Source organism: Rhinatrema bivittatum, chromosome 3 (genome assembly GCF_901001135.1).
Source record: "Rhinatrema bivittatum chromosome 3, aRhiBiv1.1, whole genome shotgun sequence".
In the NCBI taxonomy this organism is placed as follows: Eukaryota; Metazoa; Chordata; class Amphibia; order Gymnophiona; family Rhinatrematidae; genus Rhinatrema; species Rhinatrema bivittatum.
The window spans coordinates 137,755,524-137,772,917 of NC_042617.1; the positions used below are offsets into that span (position 1 = coordinate 137,755,524).

General features: G+C 43.4%; 1 protein-coding gene across 3 annotated transcripts in view; it reads left to right on the forward strand.

Annotated features, from left to right (window-relative positions):
• Positions 1-11,491, forward strand: part of FOXA2 (forkhead box A2) — a 70,209-nt gene extending 58,718 nt beyond the window's left edge. For 2 of the 3 annotated variants that reach the window (XR_003855415.1, XR_003855414.1), the window contains one exon: positions 10,183-11,491. Coding sequence is in view for 1 of the 3 variants with exons in the window: in XM_029593755.1 (XP_029449615.1) it covers positions 10,183-10,256 (74 nt within the window). In the remaining 2 variants the exon portion in view is untranslated. The remainder of the gene's footprint in view (positions 1-10,182) is intronic. The other variant, XM_029593755.1, reaches the window with a different exon arrangement.
• Positions 11,492-17,394: the final 5,903 nt, after the last annotated feature.

A 17,394-nucleotide genomic window follows, 5' to 3' on the forward strand; every position in this document is an offset into this window, starting at 1 on the left:
CCTTGCCTTGCTGTGTTCCTGCTGTAGCAAGCTACTATAAACCAGGTTCATTCCCCCATGAGCTTATCATATTTTGGAACCTTAGAATGTGGACCAAGCAATGTTTGAATCTGAGGATGTGTTTTGAACCTACGAAAAAGGAGTTTTCAACCCTGCAGAGACAGCAAGCCACCATAGTCAAGGTGAAGGAACATGAAAATACATCAAAACCCCTGTGTGCTCTCCCATGAATGACAAATGTTCTGCAAAAACCAGCATCCAAAACTCAGTGTTAACAAGTTGGGAAAAGAGCTGTACTGTTTAGCCTGCCCACAAAACAACATTACATAGCCAGAAGAGGATGAAGCCAAAGAAATGCCGGGAGACCATTTAAGGTAGAAAATGCACAATTTGACTGGCTCTGTCTGTGTGTGAGGGGCCCCAGGGACAGCTAGGAGCTGGAACCAGGAAGAGAGGAGTGCATCTGACAATTCTGCAATCAGTTCTTCTCCTGAAGAGCTATTATCTAGAGGAAGAGACAGAAGTTTGTGCTCTGAAGAAACAGAGAGACAGCTGTTCTTGCTTCATAGCCAAGCAACATGTAAAATCCCAACAAGGGAAAGAGGAGCCAAGAGCTAAGAGACATCCTTTCCAGAGATATTCAGGCTCAGGAGCACATGGCTGGATAACCTCCTAAGAGACTGAGTGAAGTATTCTAAACTTTGCACAGAGACAGGGCCAGCATGACCCAATAGGTGAACTAGGTGGCTGCCTAGGGCACCAGTCATTAGGGGGTGGCAAAGAGCAGTCATGTAGGGCTACAAGCAGAGACCATCCTACTCATGGCTGAGAAGAGACTCAGCAGGCTGTGAGCAGTACCCATCCTGCTCGAGGTCGAGAAATGCAGTCATTCGGCAGGCCACAAGCAGTGCCCATCCTGCTTGCAGCCAAGAAAAGCAGAGTTTTGGTGGGCCATGAGCGGTGCCTCTGTTTGTATGTGTGTGTGTGTGAATGAGAGGGATTGTGTGTGTATGAAGAGCAATGGTGTTAGGGAGAGAGAGGGAGGGAGCCTATGTAAGGGTGCGTGTGTGAATGAGACAAGAACCTAAGTGTGTGTAAGAGAGGAGGCCTGTCTGAGTGAATGAAGTCAGGGTTGGAGTCAGGGCCTGGACTGGGGGGGGGGGGGGGCACAAGGCAGAAGGTTCACCTAGGGTACCTAATACCCTTGTACTGGCCCTGCACAGAAAGCATCTCAGCAGAGAAGGGAGCAGAAGGTTTATTTCCTTGCCTTTTGTCACAAATTCAGTATCTCATCTTAACTGATTCAGCCTTTCAGTCAAAGACAAGCATAAACCCTTGCTGGCAGGTATAGCCACATAAGATAGAGATGGGAAAGAGAAGCTGATGGACCATGGTCTTTCTATAAGAGACTGAAACCAGGCCATCTTTCTGTGTAGAACCAAGTAAACCATTTCAGAAGCTCTCCAGGAGAGCGAGACCTTCCACACACTGCAGTACTTATCTCTTTGGTTTGTCATCTAGCCAGCTCAAGAGGGATTTCTTCATTTTTTTTGTTTTTTTCCACACAATTTTGTGTTTGGGCAGGGTGTACCCTTTACAAACTGGTGACATTCGGGTGCATCTGTTCCCCCCTCCCCTTCTTTTTGAGTACTCAGGGGTAAAGACAATTTTTGAAAGCTGTGTACTTCATTGTTTTTCCCCTCAAACTTTCTCTATTAGCATTTCTTATTTTTTTTTTACTAGCCATATAGCAGTGTTTATTTTTACATTGCTTGATATAAAATAAGAAAACTGAAAATGTATGTTATACTTCACTACTGTACTTTTCCTATTTAATGTTCTGGTTGAATATATTGTCTACTTACACAATACCAGTAAAAGGGTTAATTACTGTTTTATTCTGGTGTGATGATTGTATCTGGTCTGTGGTGATACAGTGAGAGGATGTTTGGGAAGGATACAAAATTGTGGTATCTGGGTGATAGGACCTTGTCTCATCCCCAACTCAAGCTATGAACATGAAGATAAATAATATTAGTAAATATAATTTCTCATGTGGTACTCCCCATCCCAAGCATAGGGGTAATTCATAGTCTAGACCAAAGATGGGGAGGGACAACAGACCACATTGCCTTTGTCTAGCCTTGCCTTACTGTGCTCCTGCTTTGCTTGTCTGCCCTTCTTTGCCTCGCTGGTCTGCCCTTTTTCTCCGCCCTGTTTCACCTTGCCTTGCCTTCTAATCAGCCTTTCCTTGGACTGTTCTGTTGCTGACCCAGACTGCCTTCTGACCTTGCTTGACCTCTGCTTTCCTTGATCTTTGCCTGGACACTGACCTTGCTTGTTCTTTGCCTACCTTGACCTCTGCTGGTTCTCCACCAGCTCGGAACCCTGCTAGTTCTCAAAACTGTCTGAACTCTGCCGGCTTGTCCTCAACCTGTCTTGGGCCTGTTTGACTCCTCATTCCTTGCTCCTCACCAGAGAAGTCCTGCTGGCCACCAGAACCTGTGGGCTCAACACAAGTGGGAGAGGACTGGCCAGGGAGAAGACCTTGCCTTGTGGTGTATCAGTTGCCACCTGTTAGGGCTTGGTCTGTGTTCAAACACCCCAGGCTGTGCCAAACGACTCGCATTCCCCAGAGCATGACAAAGCTCTTAGCAATGCACAACTTAATTCTGCAAATAAATATAATATACAATAAATAGAAAACTATAAAAATACAAATATTAAAAAATAGTAAATTCATAATATACTCAAATGAAATTACAATAAAATAAGATCAACCTTAATAACATTTATAAAACCATAATTAATTAAATCAGTCATAGACTGGACAAGGCCAGCCAATATTCTCTACATTTATGTATCCCTTAGGTACTCCCATTATACCAATTTCCAATAATATAAAATGTAAAAATAAATCAAAAGGAAAAAAGTCTAGGCCTAGTCATGCATAACACTTAACATCTTTAGCATTTCCACTCTGACTCTCAACCCTCAAGCATCCAATATCATGCTCTCTCCATCACTCTCTTTCTGATGTGCTCTCACCTCCAGTCATCCCTTTGCATGGTCTCCCCTTCTCCCCAGTAGCCTGTTTGGCTCTCTTTCATACACCTTTCTCCATCACCCATTCTAGATCTCTCTCTCTCTCTCACCTCTCCACCCCATCATACCTCTGGCTCTCATTCCTCCTCCATCACCACCTCTGGTTCTGTTATCCTTCCACTCCACTTTACCATCTCTGGTTCTCTGTCATGCTCCTTCTCTCTCTCCCTCTTCACCACCTCTGGATCTGTCACTCTCCTTCCCCCTTCACCACTTCTAGCTCTTTCTCACACACATCCTCCATTACTACCTCTTCTCCCACCCCTGCTCTGACTTTATTTCTGACTTTTTCATCCCCAGATTTCATTATCACTTCTGGCTTTCTTGCTCTCCACTACTGCCCTTCTTTCAGTTCACTCAAATCCTCTCTTCCTCCCAGCACTCTCAATCTCCCCTTTACATCCTCCATGGCTCTCTCATGCCCCTTCCACTCCCTCCATACTCTTTCACATACAGTCCCTCCTCCCATATAGTTCTCATGCAATCCCCCTATCCCAGCAATCTTCCACTCCCTCTATTTCCCCCCCCCCTCCCTAATACTGGTCTCCTCCTATCTGCTGTGGAATATGTGGCAATATGGACCTTGGGGGGAGGAAAACGTGTCAAGACCATCCAAATTGCATTACTGACTTCAGGGAGATAGAGATGGTATTCACAATCCTTCTCACTTCCCCCAGCATTCATCCTCTTTCATACCACTCCCCGCCAAAGTGTACACCTCTTCTTGTACCACCTTCTTCCTCACGCATTCGCACTCCGTCTCACCTCTCCCTACATTCACCCCCCCTCATAATTTCCCAACCCAGCTTTCACTTCCTCTATCTCCACCAGTATCACCCCTTTCCCCCTTCTCTTTGGTATTCTCTCAAGATTCCATGCTGCAGGTATGTGTGGTGGTGGGGGGGGGGGGGGGGGGAGAGGAGGGGAAGGAGGAGTCCACAAGTGGGGGGGGGGAGGATTGAAACAAGAGAGCAGGTGGTTATTCTCTGCTGCATCGCTTTCAGCTTCACCTCCTCTCTTCTTGTCCTCCAGTGCTGCCAGTTGCCATGGGGCTGGAGCAGGGAACCCACCCAGCAGAGCATAGAAGAGCCTCAGCTCCCCACTCTGTCCCTGCCCATCCTGTCCCCACATTAACTTGCGGCATGTGGGGGGCAACAGGAAGGGAGGGGCTAAAGGAGGAAGAACATTGACTCTTCCATGCTATGCTTTGTGGGTTTCCTGCTCCAGCCCCTCTCCTCCTGTCCTCTGCAGTGATGCTGCTTACTGTTGAGAACAGAAGGGGGTGAGGCTGAAGTCAGCTCTGGATTTCTCAAGTAGGCACCCATTATGTCTTTGCCTGACCCTGTCTACTTTCTTGTCCATAACCTCATTCCCTCAAATATTTGCTGCCTTTTTTATTTAGAAAAGCATATGGAGTGAATGTCAGGAAGCATCCAAACACCAAATAAAGATTTTCTTTTTAGTAATTGCAAAAAATTCATTTAAGAGCCTTACTCGTGGGAATTGTTTTGAAAATATATTTCATAATTTAGATCAAAATATGTTCGTTACCTGCACTATTTCAAGCAATAAAATGCCTGCAAAGCGAAAAGGAAAGCTCCGTGTCTTTTCTTCGGAACCGGAGATTACCACAACACAGCGATTAATAACTTCTTTCGCGCCTGCAAAGACATTCTTAACGGGAGGTGAAGTAACCGCTGTGGGTGCTAGTGAGGGAGCGAGGCTCTCACCTGGTGAAGTCACCTTAAGCCCCCCTGGATCCTCGTTTGCCCGAGATTGCTTCGATCCCCAGCTTCTTTCAGGCAGCTGCGTCGCAGAGCCCTGACGAGGCGAGAGGGACAGCAGCAGGAGGAGGTCAGAGGGCAGAGGATGCTGAAGCTCTGTTACAGCCCTCAGAGAGCCCCGGAGTATCAGGAATGGAAGTTTTAACTTTTATGCCTCCCGTGTCGACTCCTACATGGGAGAGGGAGACTGAGTTCCTGGAAGGAGCGACGGCTGCCATTGGTGGGGAACTTCAGCTGGCTGGAATATCTCCTGTGGTGAAAGCAGGTGAGTCTTTTCAGCATCCATGCTTTCAAATGCCCAATAAGCCAGAAAAGATCAAGCTGGAAGCGATATGGGACATTATGGCTGCATTAGTGAAGTCACTTGGGGAATTTCAGGACAGTTATGATATGGTTAATTATAAGTTGGATGTACACGACACACAATTAGAAGAAATTAAGCCTAAACTGGAAACAGTGGAAGCTGGATTAAAGAAAACCCAGGAAAGGAGATTAATGTGGTTTCAAGGAGACTGGAACACCTTGAGAACCATTCAAGACATTTAAACCTGAGGTTCTTAAATTTTCCAAAGATTGTTGGCGAACTCCCTTATATCACTTTAAAAAAATATTTTATGGAAAATTTGAAATTTAAGGAGGGCAAATGTCCCTCAGTGAATAAGATATATTACCTACCTGTGTCATCTAGGAATAGGGATATACCGTGTTTCCCCGAAAATAAGACATCCCCCAAAAATAAGACCTAGTAGAGATTTTGCCGAATTCCTAAATATAAGACCTCCCCCGAAAGTTAGCCATCCCTTGTAAACAGGGGCGGATTGACCTATCGGGGGATCGGGCTTCCCCCGGTGGGCCGGTCAATCCTGTGACGTCATTTTTTTTTTTTTTAATAAAGTTTACAAGGTATTAGGGGCAGACGCAAGCAGTGGTATCTGGAGGGGAGCCAATGCCCCCGGGCGCAAGGAGGCTCATGCAGCCGCTGAGCCTCCTTGCCCGAAGAAAAAGATCGCGTTCAAACGCGCTGATGCTCTTCCTCCTTCCTGCCTGTGCACTCCAGAATTAAACATTGCCGGAGCCGCGTGGGCAGGAAGGAGGAAGAGCATCAGCGCGTGCAGAAGAGGAGGAGCCGCCGCGGGCTGCTGCGAATCCCAAGTCGCAGCGGCCCAAGAAGAGGAAGAGGCCCGGTAGCAGGGCCGAGGAAGAGGAAGAGGCCCGGTAGCAGGGCTGCCGCGGCCTGAGAAGTTCAGGGCTGCTGCAGAGCCCATCCTGCGGCGACCCGCGAAGAGGAGGCCCAGAGGTGAGAGAGAGGCTGAGGGTCTGTAGAGGGTGTGAGCGTGCGTGTATAAGATGAGTTGAGAGATTGTGTGTGGGAGTGAGGATCTGAATGTTTGCAGAGGCAGCATGTGAGAGCCTCTGTGTGTGTGAGAGAGACAGCGTGTGACGGTGAGAGCCTGTGCTTGAGCAAGACAGCATGTGGGAATGAGAGAGAGCCTGGGTGTGTGAGAGTCAGACAGCATGTGCCAGTGAGAGACTGTGTGTATGAATGATTGTATGAGAGACAGCATGTGACAGTGAGAGCCTGTGTGTGTGTGTGTGTGTGTGTGTGTGTGTGTGAGAGAGAAATGCATGTGAGAATGAGAACCTGACTGCGTTTGAGGGAAGAAGATGGAGAGAAAAGAAATACGGAAGAAAAAAGGACAATATAAAAGGAATTGGCAAAAAAATAAGAAAGGGAAGGTGGAAAAAAAAAAAAGCCTGTGACCAACCGATTAGAAAACTAACATCAGCCAGCAAAGGTAAAAAAAAAAAAAAATTACTTTTTAGTGATTGGCACATGTAATCTTTGGAAATGTGCAAGAATAGCACTTTCTCTATGCGGATCTCACAATGTACGAGATCAGCATGGAGAAAGTGGAAGCCCACGGGTCCTGCACAGAGGAGGCAGCAGAATGGGCTTCAGTGTCAGTAGCAGCAATCGGCGCCTCCCCAATAGCCATGTGGCAGCAGTGACAGTGGCATCAAGATTACTGACATCTGGGGATGGTGGCAGTACCAGTTGGGGGACCCCTTCCAAGCAGTGTGCAGAGGTTCAAAAGCAGCAGAGTCAGCCCAAGCTGACTACCATGAATGCTGCACACTCTTACCTCTCTCTGACAGCACACTGGTGAGGCATGGCTGACGCAGGGGCAGCCAGCAGCTCAACGGTATTAGACATCCCCTGAAAATAAGGCCTAGTGCATCTTTGGTAGCAAAAAGTAATATAAGACACTGTCTTATTTTCGGGGAAACAGGGTAGTATAAGGAAGTGAAAATAAGGGGAATTTAACCAGATTCTTGGAAGATTCATCAGCTGAATTCTATGAATGTGCAACATTAATGATCTCCTTTATAATAGAAAGTGATGTAGCAGAAACCATGAAGAGATATTTTAGGAATATTGAGTTACCCTTTAGAGGCCTTCAGATACGAGTTTTTTCTGATTTTGCTCCTGTCACTCAGGACAGGAGACGAGAATTTCTTGCTTTAAGGCTACAAGTAGCTGCTTTCGGGTTTTCATATCTATTAAAATATCCTTGCAAGTGTGTCGTAAAGTGTTCAACAGAATGGTTCATTTTCTTTTACCCCAAGCAGTTAAAATCCTTCCTAAATGCAAGGAGGGTTATTATTCCCTCCGTTAATTAGCCGTAGTGTGAGGATCATAAAGAATGAATGTCTTTATTAACGTTAAACCGGATTCTAGCAAATATGTTACTTTGCAAAACTCCCTTTATAGTCTACCCCCTTCTTATAAAAATTGTCTTTATGGGGGAATGCAAAAATGGAGGATTAAAAGTTAGGATTTTGTGTTAATATGTATTTGATTTATTGCATTTCCATTTTCTGTAAGTAAGTAATATCTTGCTGTAATGTTTGAAATGATAAAAATAAAATAAAATAAAAATATGTTGATTTCTGTAACATATGACAAAACCTTTTCTGATGGTCTTCAAATTCACACTGTTGTGTACCAGATACTCTCCTTTCAAATGATGCATCTGTGAGGCAGAAAACGAGAAGGTACCACTGTAATGGGAATTATAACCATATTACACAATCCTGTAAGTGGTATTGTGTGTGCTGCTCTGACATACAAATCCATATTTTTAAGATAATCACTAGTGCTTATTGAAAAGTCTGCACATAAATAGGTTCAACCTGTAAGAGATATTTACTTCGGAATGCTGCAGATGTTTCCCTTCTATGCTGTGTAACTACGTTATCTCATCACACTCACCTTGCCTTTGTGCTGTGACTCACATAGGCTAAAATCAGAATGTATTAATAAAAGTTAATACAAAGTTTTAGAATAGAAAATATTGTAAGTTGTAGCTGTTTTACCCCTACATGAGAGTATGTTTACAAGACTCCCTTGAACCTCCTTTCAGCACTGAAATGCAAACCACGATCCAACTATCTGCGATGAGCCCTCTCTCATAAAACCTGTTGAGGTTCTTAATACAAACAGAACCAAAAAAAACATTTTACACAAAAAAACAAACTGCATTTATTGTATAGTAATTTTTAATATGTTCCATCAATGGTATCAGAATATTAGGTTGTTTTTTTTCCTACCCAAAAGAGTAAGATTAGAAACTGTGGCTTGTAATTTGATATTCAGGGATAGTGAGATATGTATACTTGTCTGGACTGATTTTTCCTCGGTAGTGTTACCATAAATATTATAAAGAAAGATGTAGTTAATATTTTGTAGATGAAACTTTTTTTCTGGCTTGTGTACAGTGGGACTGTATCTGTCATGAAAAGTCAATGACTTTTTGAAGTTCTGACATTTTTTTTTTTTAAAACCATGCATAACTAACATAGCACAGGGTACTTAAAACAATAATACAGGAAAGGTATTGGAGTCCCTCCACACCTTGCTGGCTGATAGGAATTTGCCAGTTTATTTATTTACATAGCAGGTGATTACTCACACTTCACCTTTCGACATCAGAGCGAAGCACAATACTAAAATCATAAAACAAATCATGCTGGATATGAATCTATCAGCTTGGAAGGAGTCTGAAACACTGTGGTGGACATGTCAAGGGATCTGAGGAAGTAAGAAAATTCAATAAAATGCTTTCTGGATATTGTTTCAGAGTTCTGCGTGACTGGCTTCATCTGTTAGTAAAGGCCGGGCAGCTCCTGTAATGTTGGCCTGAGATGCAATGGCAGAGCTGAGTGTGGAGGAAGTTATTCATCTGCCCATTCTGACTCTAACTGCTGTTATTCTAGCACTTTCATGAGCTTGACAAAAACTCTATACATTAAACAAATATATGTATGTGTGCCTCCCTATTGAGTAACCATCAATTCGAGCAACAAAATATATCATGATCTTGAACTAACCTCATTTTTCATATTTCTGACTTTTAAAATACAGGCGGTCTCATGTGATTCCACCTCTTGTAAAAATATCAAAGGAAGACAAATGAGAGCATTCTTATATTATTTTACTTCATGATTTTTTCCCTTATTGCTATATGACTAAAATCTTATTTTAATCTAAAGCCTTCCTCACTAATATATATCGGATCCCAAGGAAAGAAAAAACCCGTCAATTCTTTGTTTATTGTACTACACGACAGGGGAAGAAGGAAGACAAACCACTATGATATCACTGAGGGTGTGTCTGACTTCTGATACTGAGCTCAGCTTTGGAAGCACTAGTAGTAGTGATAATGATGCAGGAAAGTAAATAGCAAAATCTACTGAAAATGAGGAACATTTAGGTGTTTTCATCCCAGTGCTCAACTTTGACATCAGTAACTTGGATGTGAGACCCATCTATTTATTTATTTATTTTTAATTTTTATATACCGACATTCTTGTATAATATACAAATCATACCGGTTTACATTAAAACAGGAGATGCAGGAAAAAAGTTACCTTTGTCAAATACATTTAACATTAATAACAATGAAAATTGTTAACAAGGGATAACAACTATGAAAAAAGAGAAAGGTAAACAAAAGTGGAAGAAACACAGAAGTTAAAAAGAAAAAAAGAAAAAAAAATGAAAAAAGGTAGCACCAAGGGTTGCATGAAGGGGTGCACAAAGGGAAGTGCCCCTTTGTTGCGCCCCTTCGGCGCGCGATGCCCGGTGCACGATGCCAGGTGGAATGGCACCGTTTACCGGCTCAATGCTGGGCTGGATGACATCACAAGGGGGCGGGTCTCATGCTCACTGTTTTTCTTCATAGCGATCTCCATTCACATTTTAAAGTGGATTTTTTTCATTTTTTTTTAGCTTTTCTCTTCAGTGAAGCATCTCAAAAGTGCCCGGTGCTGGTGGGCAGCCCCCTCCGCCTTGGAAAAGATTAAGGAAGACAACTTTGCATGACTAATACCTTCCAACACAATCAATAATATGCAAAAAGCTTTTATCATCGGAAACCTAGACATCATACTTTTGATGAAAATGCTCTATTAACCTGTAAGACTTCCCTGGCAGCTAAAGTTATGCATCTGACAATACAGTGGCAAACACTTTCAGGAGACCTGATTTGCTTACTGTCATTCTGTGCAAAATGTTTAGCTGGCAAACTAAACATTTTGAACGGCAAACATGGAGTTCAAACCAAAAAAAAACCAAAACAACTTGTTTAGATATATACAGTGATTTAACATTTTGATGCTGATATATAAACCCAGGGATTTCCCATGGGTTATTGGCAGTTCTGAGCACATTTTTCTTCAGGCGCAAATGGGCTCTTTAGAAAAATTGCGCATGAAATTTTGCTACAGTGCCCAGCTGAAAAGAGAAAACTACTCTTCATTTCAGTGAAAACCGATGTGTGAAGATATTTTTGTGAAAATACCAATTAATCAGTTGCTTTGCATGCTTTTCAATCACAGCAGCTCATGAATTTTGAATTTAAATAAACGTTTGCGTGAAGCAGACGCACGAAAATTTCCTTTTTATGAAGGGTACATTTTACAAAAATCTTCACAAATATAGCTTTGCACACTTAAACAAATGAAAACACAAGAATTTCAGGGTTTCCCCATGTTTAGAGCATGAGGCTTCATCATTTGTGGAAGTTCCTGTACCTTTGTACATTTCCCTCTTAATTTTGTAACTCGCTTCTTTTGTTTGATATTAAAAGGATGCCGAGTTCTTGAACAAACATTTCTGCTCTTCCTTGGTGAACACATCAACTAAGTAACAAGTAGTCAAATTTTATCCTCAAGTGCCAGACACTGGTAAGGATTTTAGTTATGGTATAATGACTCCATTTAAAAATATATCACATTTCAATTAATAATTTATGATTACTATTACAATTATTGATTGTATTGAAAACCTGACTGCCTTGTGGCTCACTATAAGGTCTGTTTTTCTTTAATGAAGCTGATATACAGCCTCGCATAACAGAAAATATAGAAAACTTCAAATTAGCAAATATTCTTTTCCAGTTTACTCTGTATCTTGCTACACGATTTATTCCTCCGGAATAGTGCTTGTTACATTTTGATTCCAGAAGCCCTGGCTACTCTGGACATCTGAAGCTACCTTTTATACTGGATACTGTCATTTAAGTAAGTTGTAGTGATGTGTATTTGTTTTTAATGAATATGTAAATTTCAACAAATTAGGCCATTTTCATTTCATTCTTACTCTTCTGAAATAAATGGAGGGCTCCCATGAAAATAATAAACATTTTTATTTCTATTTGTTTATATTTCCCATTCAAGCCTAAGGCCTAACTAAACATCAGCAGCTAGGCTGCTTTCCTTCTCTTGATGGTAACTTAGCAACCAAGCAATGCCAGTGAGGTCATAGTCTGACCAGAGCCAGGGGTGGAAGAAGAAAAAGAGAAAGACAGGATGGAACACCAATCAAGGTTATTTTTTTAACCAGCTTATAGTTGGCACATGTATCAAGTGATGCTGACTTCCTGTCACTGAAAGGTTTGAGCATGTGCAAATTCTTTTAAGATTAACTTCTCAGGTGGATTTCACAGGGGAAGACTGTATTTTCTGGAACTCTGTCTCAGTGAAAGAAAAAGTTTAAAAAAGAGAAAAGAAGGCGAGAGGAGAGAAAAGAGAAATAGTGAACGGGGTGAATCTGGTCTCTTGCTCACTCCAGTGCATCAAAGTCTAGACTTGAGAGCAGTCAGAACCTTGTCTGTTTCTTCTCTGAGAATTTGTGTGTGGGTACAAAAGGAGCAGCACATATAAATTGTATGTTTGTGTGTGTGTGTGTGTGTGTGAGAGAGATATTTTTGCACACTGTAAGGGTTACTGAGTGTCTTATATTATATGTAACTGCAGTACTACACATAGGCATATCCAGTACCAAGTTTGTAACTCAAAAGATGCAGTACAGCTTTCCTTAACTTCAGGTAATTCACAATCTTAACAGAGCAGGGTTGTTACCTTTATGTCTATCACAAACTTTAGACATAACTGCTCCTTGCAGATGGTGAGACTCTCTCAACTCCTTGGAGCCTCTTAAGCTCGCTGGGCCTGGGTTCTTATAGAAGGGTGAAGAGAATCACCCAGAATCCTTTGCTGCATTCTGCCTTAAGAAGGACTGGGTTAAAAGCCTGAACTGGGCTCCTTAAGGTAGAGTGAGGGAATTGTCGATACACTCTTTCATACCCCCATTGACTTTAATGGAAAACGAATAAATGAATGAATGGAACGAATAAACAAAAATGTTTTTCATCTGAAATAAACCAAATGAGTGGAGGTGACCTATAAAATGAATATACCCTCCCTCTCAGCTCAACCTTGTCAGGTCGAGTGTCCACCTTCTCCCAGAACTCATGAGTTGTTGCCATAAGGTAGCAATATGTGCATAATCTCGACCCAGGATTACCGGGTATGGGAGCTTGGGGAGGACACTTGCTTCTAGCATAGCTTGTCCTGTGGCATTTGTCAAGAGGACTGGGAGGTAGAACACTTCTGTTCGTCCCCATGTATCCATATCAGTGTCTCTTTTTTCTTATAGTGGTTGTGACCTTGAATCAGTAAATCTTGGCAAATGAGCATTTTGCTACAGCCGGAGTCTACCAAGGCTTGGGTAGAAGTTCCCTCCAGTTCAACTTGGATTATAAAGTCCTTAAGTTGCACACACAGGACACCCACAAAATTGCAGCTTTGCTGTTTTGACAACATGTGGTCGCAAGCATGTTCCCACTTGCTATTAATATTCTGGGGCTCTGTCCCTATTCTCAGTTCCTTCTCACATTGTTCCGCTAACTTGTGTTTGTACTCCAGGTCATCAAGCCAGGCACATACTTTGAATAACCTTCTGTTCTCTTAAAGAATCTTCAATTTCCAGCTGCCTATATGGATAGCAGTCTTCTTTGTGCCTGTTCTCTGCACAAAGTGTGAGGGTTGTCACTGCTTCAGAGTGTCAATATTAAATATGTGCCATTGTTCCTCTGGCTAACATCCATAGATTCCCTTCAGCCATACCAACAGTTCTTTGCCAAGTGCCCTTTCATTCACATGTGGATGAAACTGGTGACTGGAGGCTGGGTATGGAGGATGAGCCCCCTACCTTGGAGGATCACTGTGAGGTCCTCTATTCTCTGTGCCACACCAGGGAATTGTTATGGGTTGTCTCTCTAAGCCCCTTACGCTGGCGGGCATTGACTGTGCCTGGTGGAATGCTTCCACCACTTCCAGGGCTCTCTCCAAGGTGAGTCCAATGTGCCAGTAGACCAAATTCTGAGTGGGCTGGTTTAGACCATCTAGGAACTGCTCCAGGAGTATCTGGAGTCCCAACCTTGCTTCCGGCTGGAACCACTTCCAACCGGCATTTTTAAACCAGTGAAAGAGGTTTCAGGGGCTCTCCCCGGGCTCTAGGTCAGCCCACCGGAACTGTTGCTGGTAAGATTCTGAGAAGTACCCAGCTTTCTGTAGTATAGCGGCCTTGAAGTCTTCATGGGAAGCCCTCCCATCTGGATTGGCTGCTTGGAAAGCCATTTGACTTCTGCTGGTGAGAAAAATAGCCAAGTAAGTTGTCCAGCTGGTCTCCAACCAGGCCGACATGTGGGCAGTCCGGTCAAAGTTTTTTAGAAAGACCTCTGGGTCCTCTCCTCCCTTTGTCTTAAAACAGGACATGAGAAAGTGAAGGTTTCACTTCAGTGCATAGCATTCTGCAGCTGTTGCTGGCCTCTGGCCAGGACCTGGATTACCTGCTCCATTTTATCTCTTTTTGGGGCCAGCTTCCAGATGGATAAATCACACGAGGCAGAGAAAACAAAAACACCTGCTAGCCTGTCTGGCCCTGACTCATTACTTGACTCCTAACTGTCCAGGTGGATCTAGCCCCCTTGGCTTGCTGTAACTTCAAGTAAGGGAAATGTGGTGGCCCCAGGAAAAAAAACTGCAGGTTTTTTTCTTTTTTTCTCTTCTCTTCTTTTTTTCACTTGTGCTTCCTGCTCAAGCGAAAAAATCCCTGACTTGATACATTGGGGTAGATTTTCAGACAAGCGCGAACAGCCTACTTTTGTTTGCGCTCCAGGCGCAAACAAAAGTACGCTGGATTTTAGTAGATACGCGCGTAGTCGCGCGTATCGGCTAAAATCCTGGATCGGCGCGCGCAAGGCTATCGATTTTGTATAGCCTGCGCGCGCCGAGCCGCGCTGCCTCCCCCCGTTCCCTCCAAGGCTGCTCCGAAATCGGAGCGGCCTTAGAGGGAACTTTCCTTTGCCCTCCCCTCACCTTCCCCTCCCTTCCCCTACCTAACCCACCCGCCCGGCCCTGTCTACACCCCCCCCTTACCTTTGTCGGGGGATTTACGCCTCCCGGAGGGAGACGTAAATCCCCGCGCGCCAGCGGGCCTGCTGCGCGCCGGGCCGCGACCTGGGGGCGGGTACGGAGGGCGCGGCCACGCCCCCGGGCCGTAGCCACGCCCCGTACCCGCCCCCAAAACGCTGCCGACACGCCCCCGGAACGCCGCGACGACCGGGCCCGCCCCCCGACACGCCCCCCTCCGAGAACCCCGGGACTTACGCGAGTCCCGGGGCTCTGCGCGCGCCGGGAGGCCTATGTAAAATAGGCTTCCCGGCGCGCAGGGCCCTGCTCGCCTAAATCCGCCCGGTTTTGGGCGGATTTAGGCGAGCAGGGCTCTGAAAATCTACCCCTATATGTGGTAATTTGGCAAGAACGGCTTGGTAACAGCCAGAAAAATCAGAATATAACATAACATAAGATATGCCATACTGGGTCAGAACAAGGGTCCATCAAACCCAACATCCTGTGTCCAATAGTGGCCAATCCAAGTCACAAGTAATGGTCAAGTACCCAAATATTAAATAGATCTCAAGCTACTATTCCTTATTGATTAATAGCAGTTTATGGACTTCTCCTCCAGGAATGTATCTAAATGTTTTTAAACTCAGTTACACTAACTGCCATAACCACATCCTCTGGCAATGAATTCCAGAGCTTAACCATGCGTTGAGTGAAAAATAATTTTCTCTGATTTGTTTTAAATTATCTGAGACAGTAAATAACCGATTTACATTTACCAGTTCAAGTCCTGCAATCACTGACTGTTACCCTTTTGTGCACTTTATCTACAATGAATAAAAGTTCTAAACTCAAAACAAGCAGTGCATCAGGTAGTACACAAATCAACTGAAAAGAAGCAGTACAGCTTTCCTTAACTTCAGATAATTCACAACCTTAAACAGAACAGGGTTGTTACCTTTATGTCAAATCACAAACCTTAGATGTAACTGCTTCTTGCATATGGTGAGACTCTCTCAGCTCCCCGGGGCCTCTCAAGCTCTCTGGGCCTGGGTTCTTATAGTAGGATGAAGGGAAACTCCCTTTACCCAGAATCCCTTGCTGCATTCTGCCTTAAGGAGGACTAGATTAAAAGCCTGAACCAGACTCTTTAAGGCAGAGCGAGGGAGTTGTTGGTACACTCCATCATATCCCCATTGACTTTAATGGAAAACGAATGAATGAATAGAATACATAAACAAAAATCTTTTTCATCTGAAATGAACCAAATGTAGGTGACCTATGAAATGAATATATAAACAGAAATTAAATGTTTGCCTCTACTCATCCCTAGCAAGTTGTTTCAAATGTGTAAATTGATGTAGGATACAATAGAAAAAAGCCACTTGCTACCTTGATTGTTTTAACTGGGATTGATGTATTAAAATTTAGCATGGATCATTTAAGGATTTACATCCTGTAGCATTGGTGCTAGTGTCTGAGATCAATGCAGGAAGAGGAGCAAACAACCGACCCCAGTACTATATAATGCTGGCACTAAACAGCAGTTGAGTAGCAACAGCTCGCCCACTGCTTTTATTATACTAAGTGTAAGAAAGCAGGGCTAGTTTGCAATGTATGTAAATGTTAAAAAAGATAGGTTTCAGTTTTAAACATTGCCTTATGCTATTTACTATCGGGTAGATTTTAAAAGCGTTTGCTCATGCAAAAATGGCCCCATACACGCGTATGTAGGCCGTGTGCGAGCAACGTGAATTTAAAAAAGCCGGGAAGTACCTGTGTCAAGAATAAAGAGGCAGAAAAGGGATGGGGCCAAGACGTCTGTGCATTTCCCAGAATTCGCACCATGTTACCTGCTTAACGTTACTGCCGGTTCTGATGAAGAGCAAGTCTGGAGATTTTGAGCGAGAGGGGTCCTGAGAGAAAAAGAGAGAGAGAGAGAATCGGACACTCTATATATCTCCCACTGTAAGAGGGGCACTTTCAACAGGGTGGGTTTTGGGGGGCAGTGTTACATTGGTCTGCCTAGAGTGCAAGGGTCTGAAGAGCCTTGTAACACTGCCCCCCCAAAACTCACCCTGTTAAACGTGCCCTTCTTAAAGTGGTAATATATATAGAGTGTCAGATTGTCTCTCTAACAGAGGTGCTCTCTCTCGCAAGCACGTTATTAATATATGTGCATAAAGGCTGCACACTTACATGCAACAGGGATATTTTACATGATACATGTGTACTTGCATGCACAATATTAAATGAAGCGTGCCAATGGGCACATGTGTACTCCTTTTACAATCTACCTGGAAAAGTTTAACACCACAAGAGTACCTCATTAGTGCTTTACATTTATATTTGTTGGTTTAAAAGGTTTGCTTCACTTTGCACAACACTTTTATTCAAAGTTTTGAGTTTTGCCTTCCACAATTGTCCATACCAGAATAACATTATATGCTTCCTAAATGTTTTTTCTCTCTGATGGGAAAATCACTTTTCCCACCTAATATTTTCCTGTGGGCTGAAAGCTGATTACAGCACCAGCCTTCCAAGCTGCTCATTTTAAAATTGTGCTTGAAAATGCCTAGTCTTATTATCAAAAACATAGAACCAGGTGCTGCACCACATAGTACTAATTCCAGGCTGAGTTGTGCTGGGATGATACATTAGTCCCTTTGTTTTTCTTTTTTTGTGTAGAAGAATTTACTGTACCCTCAGATAACCTAATGTCCCTCTAGCCTGGCTCTTAAGAAGAAGA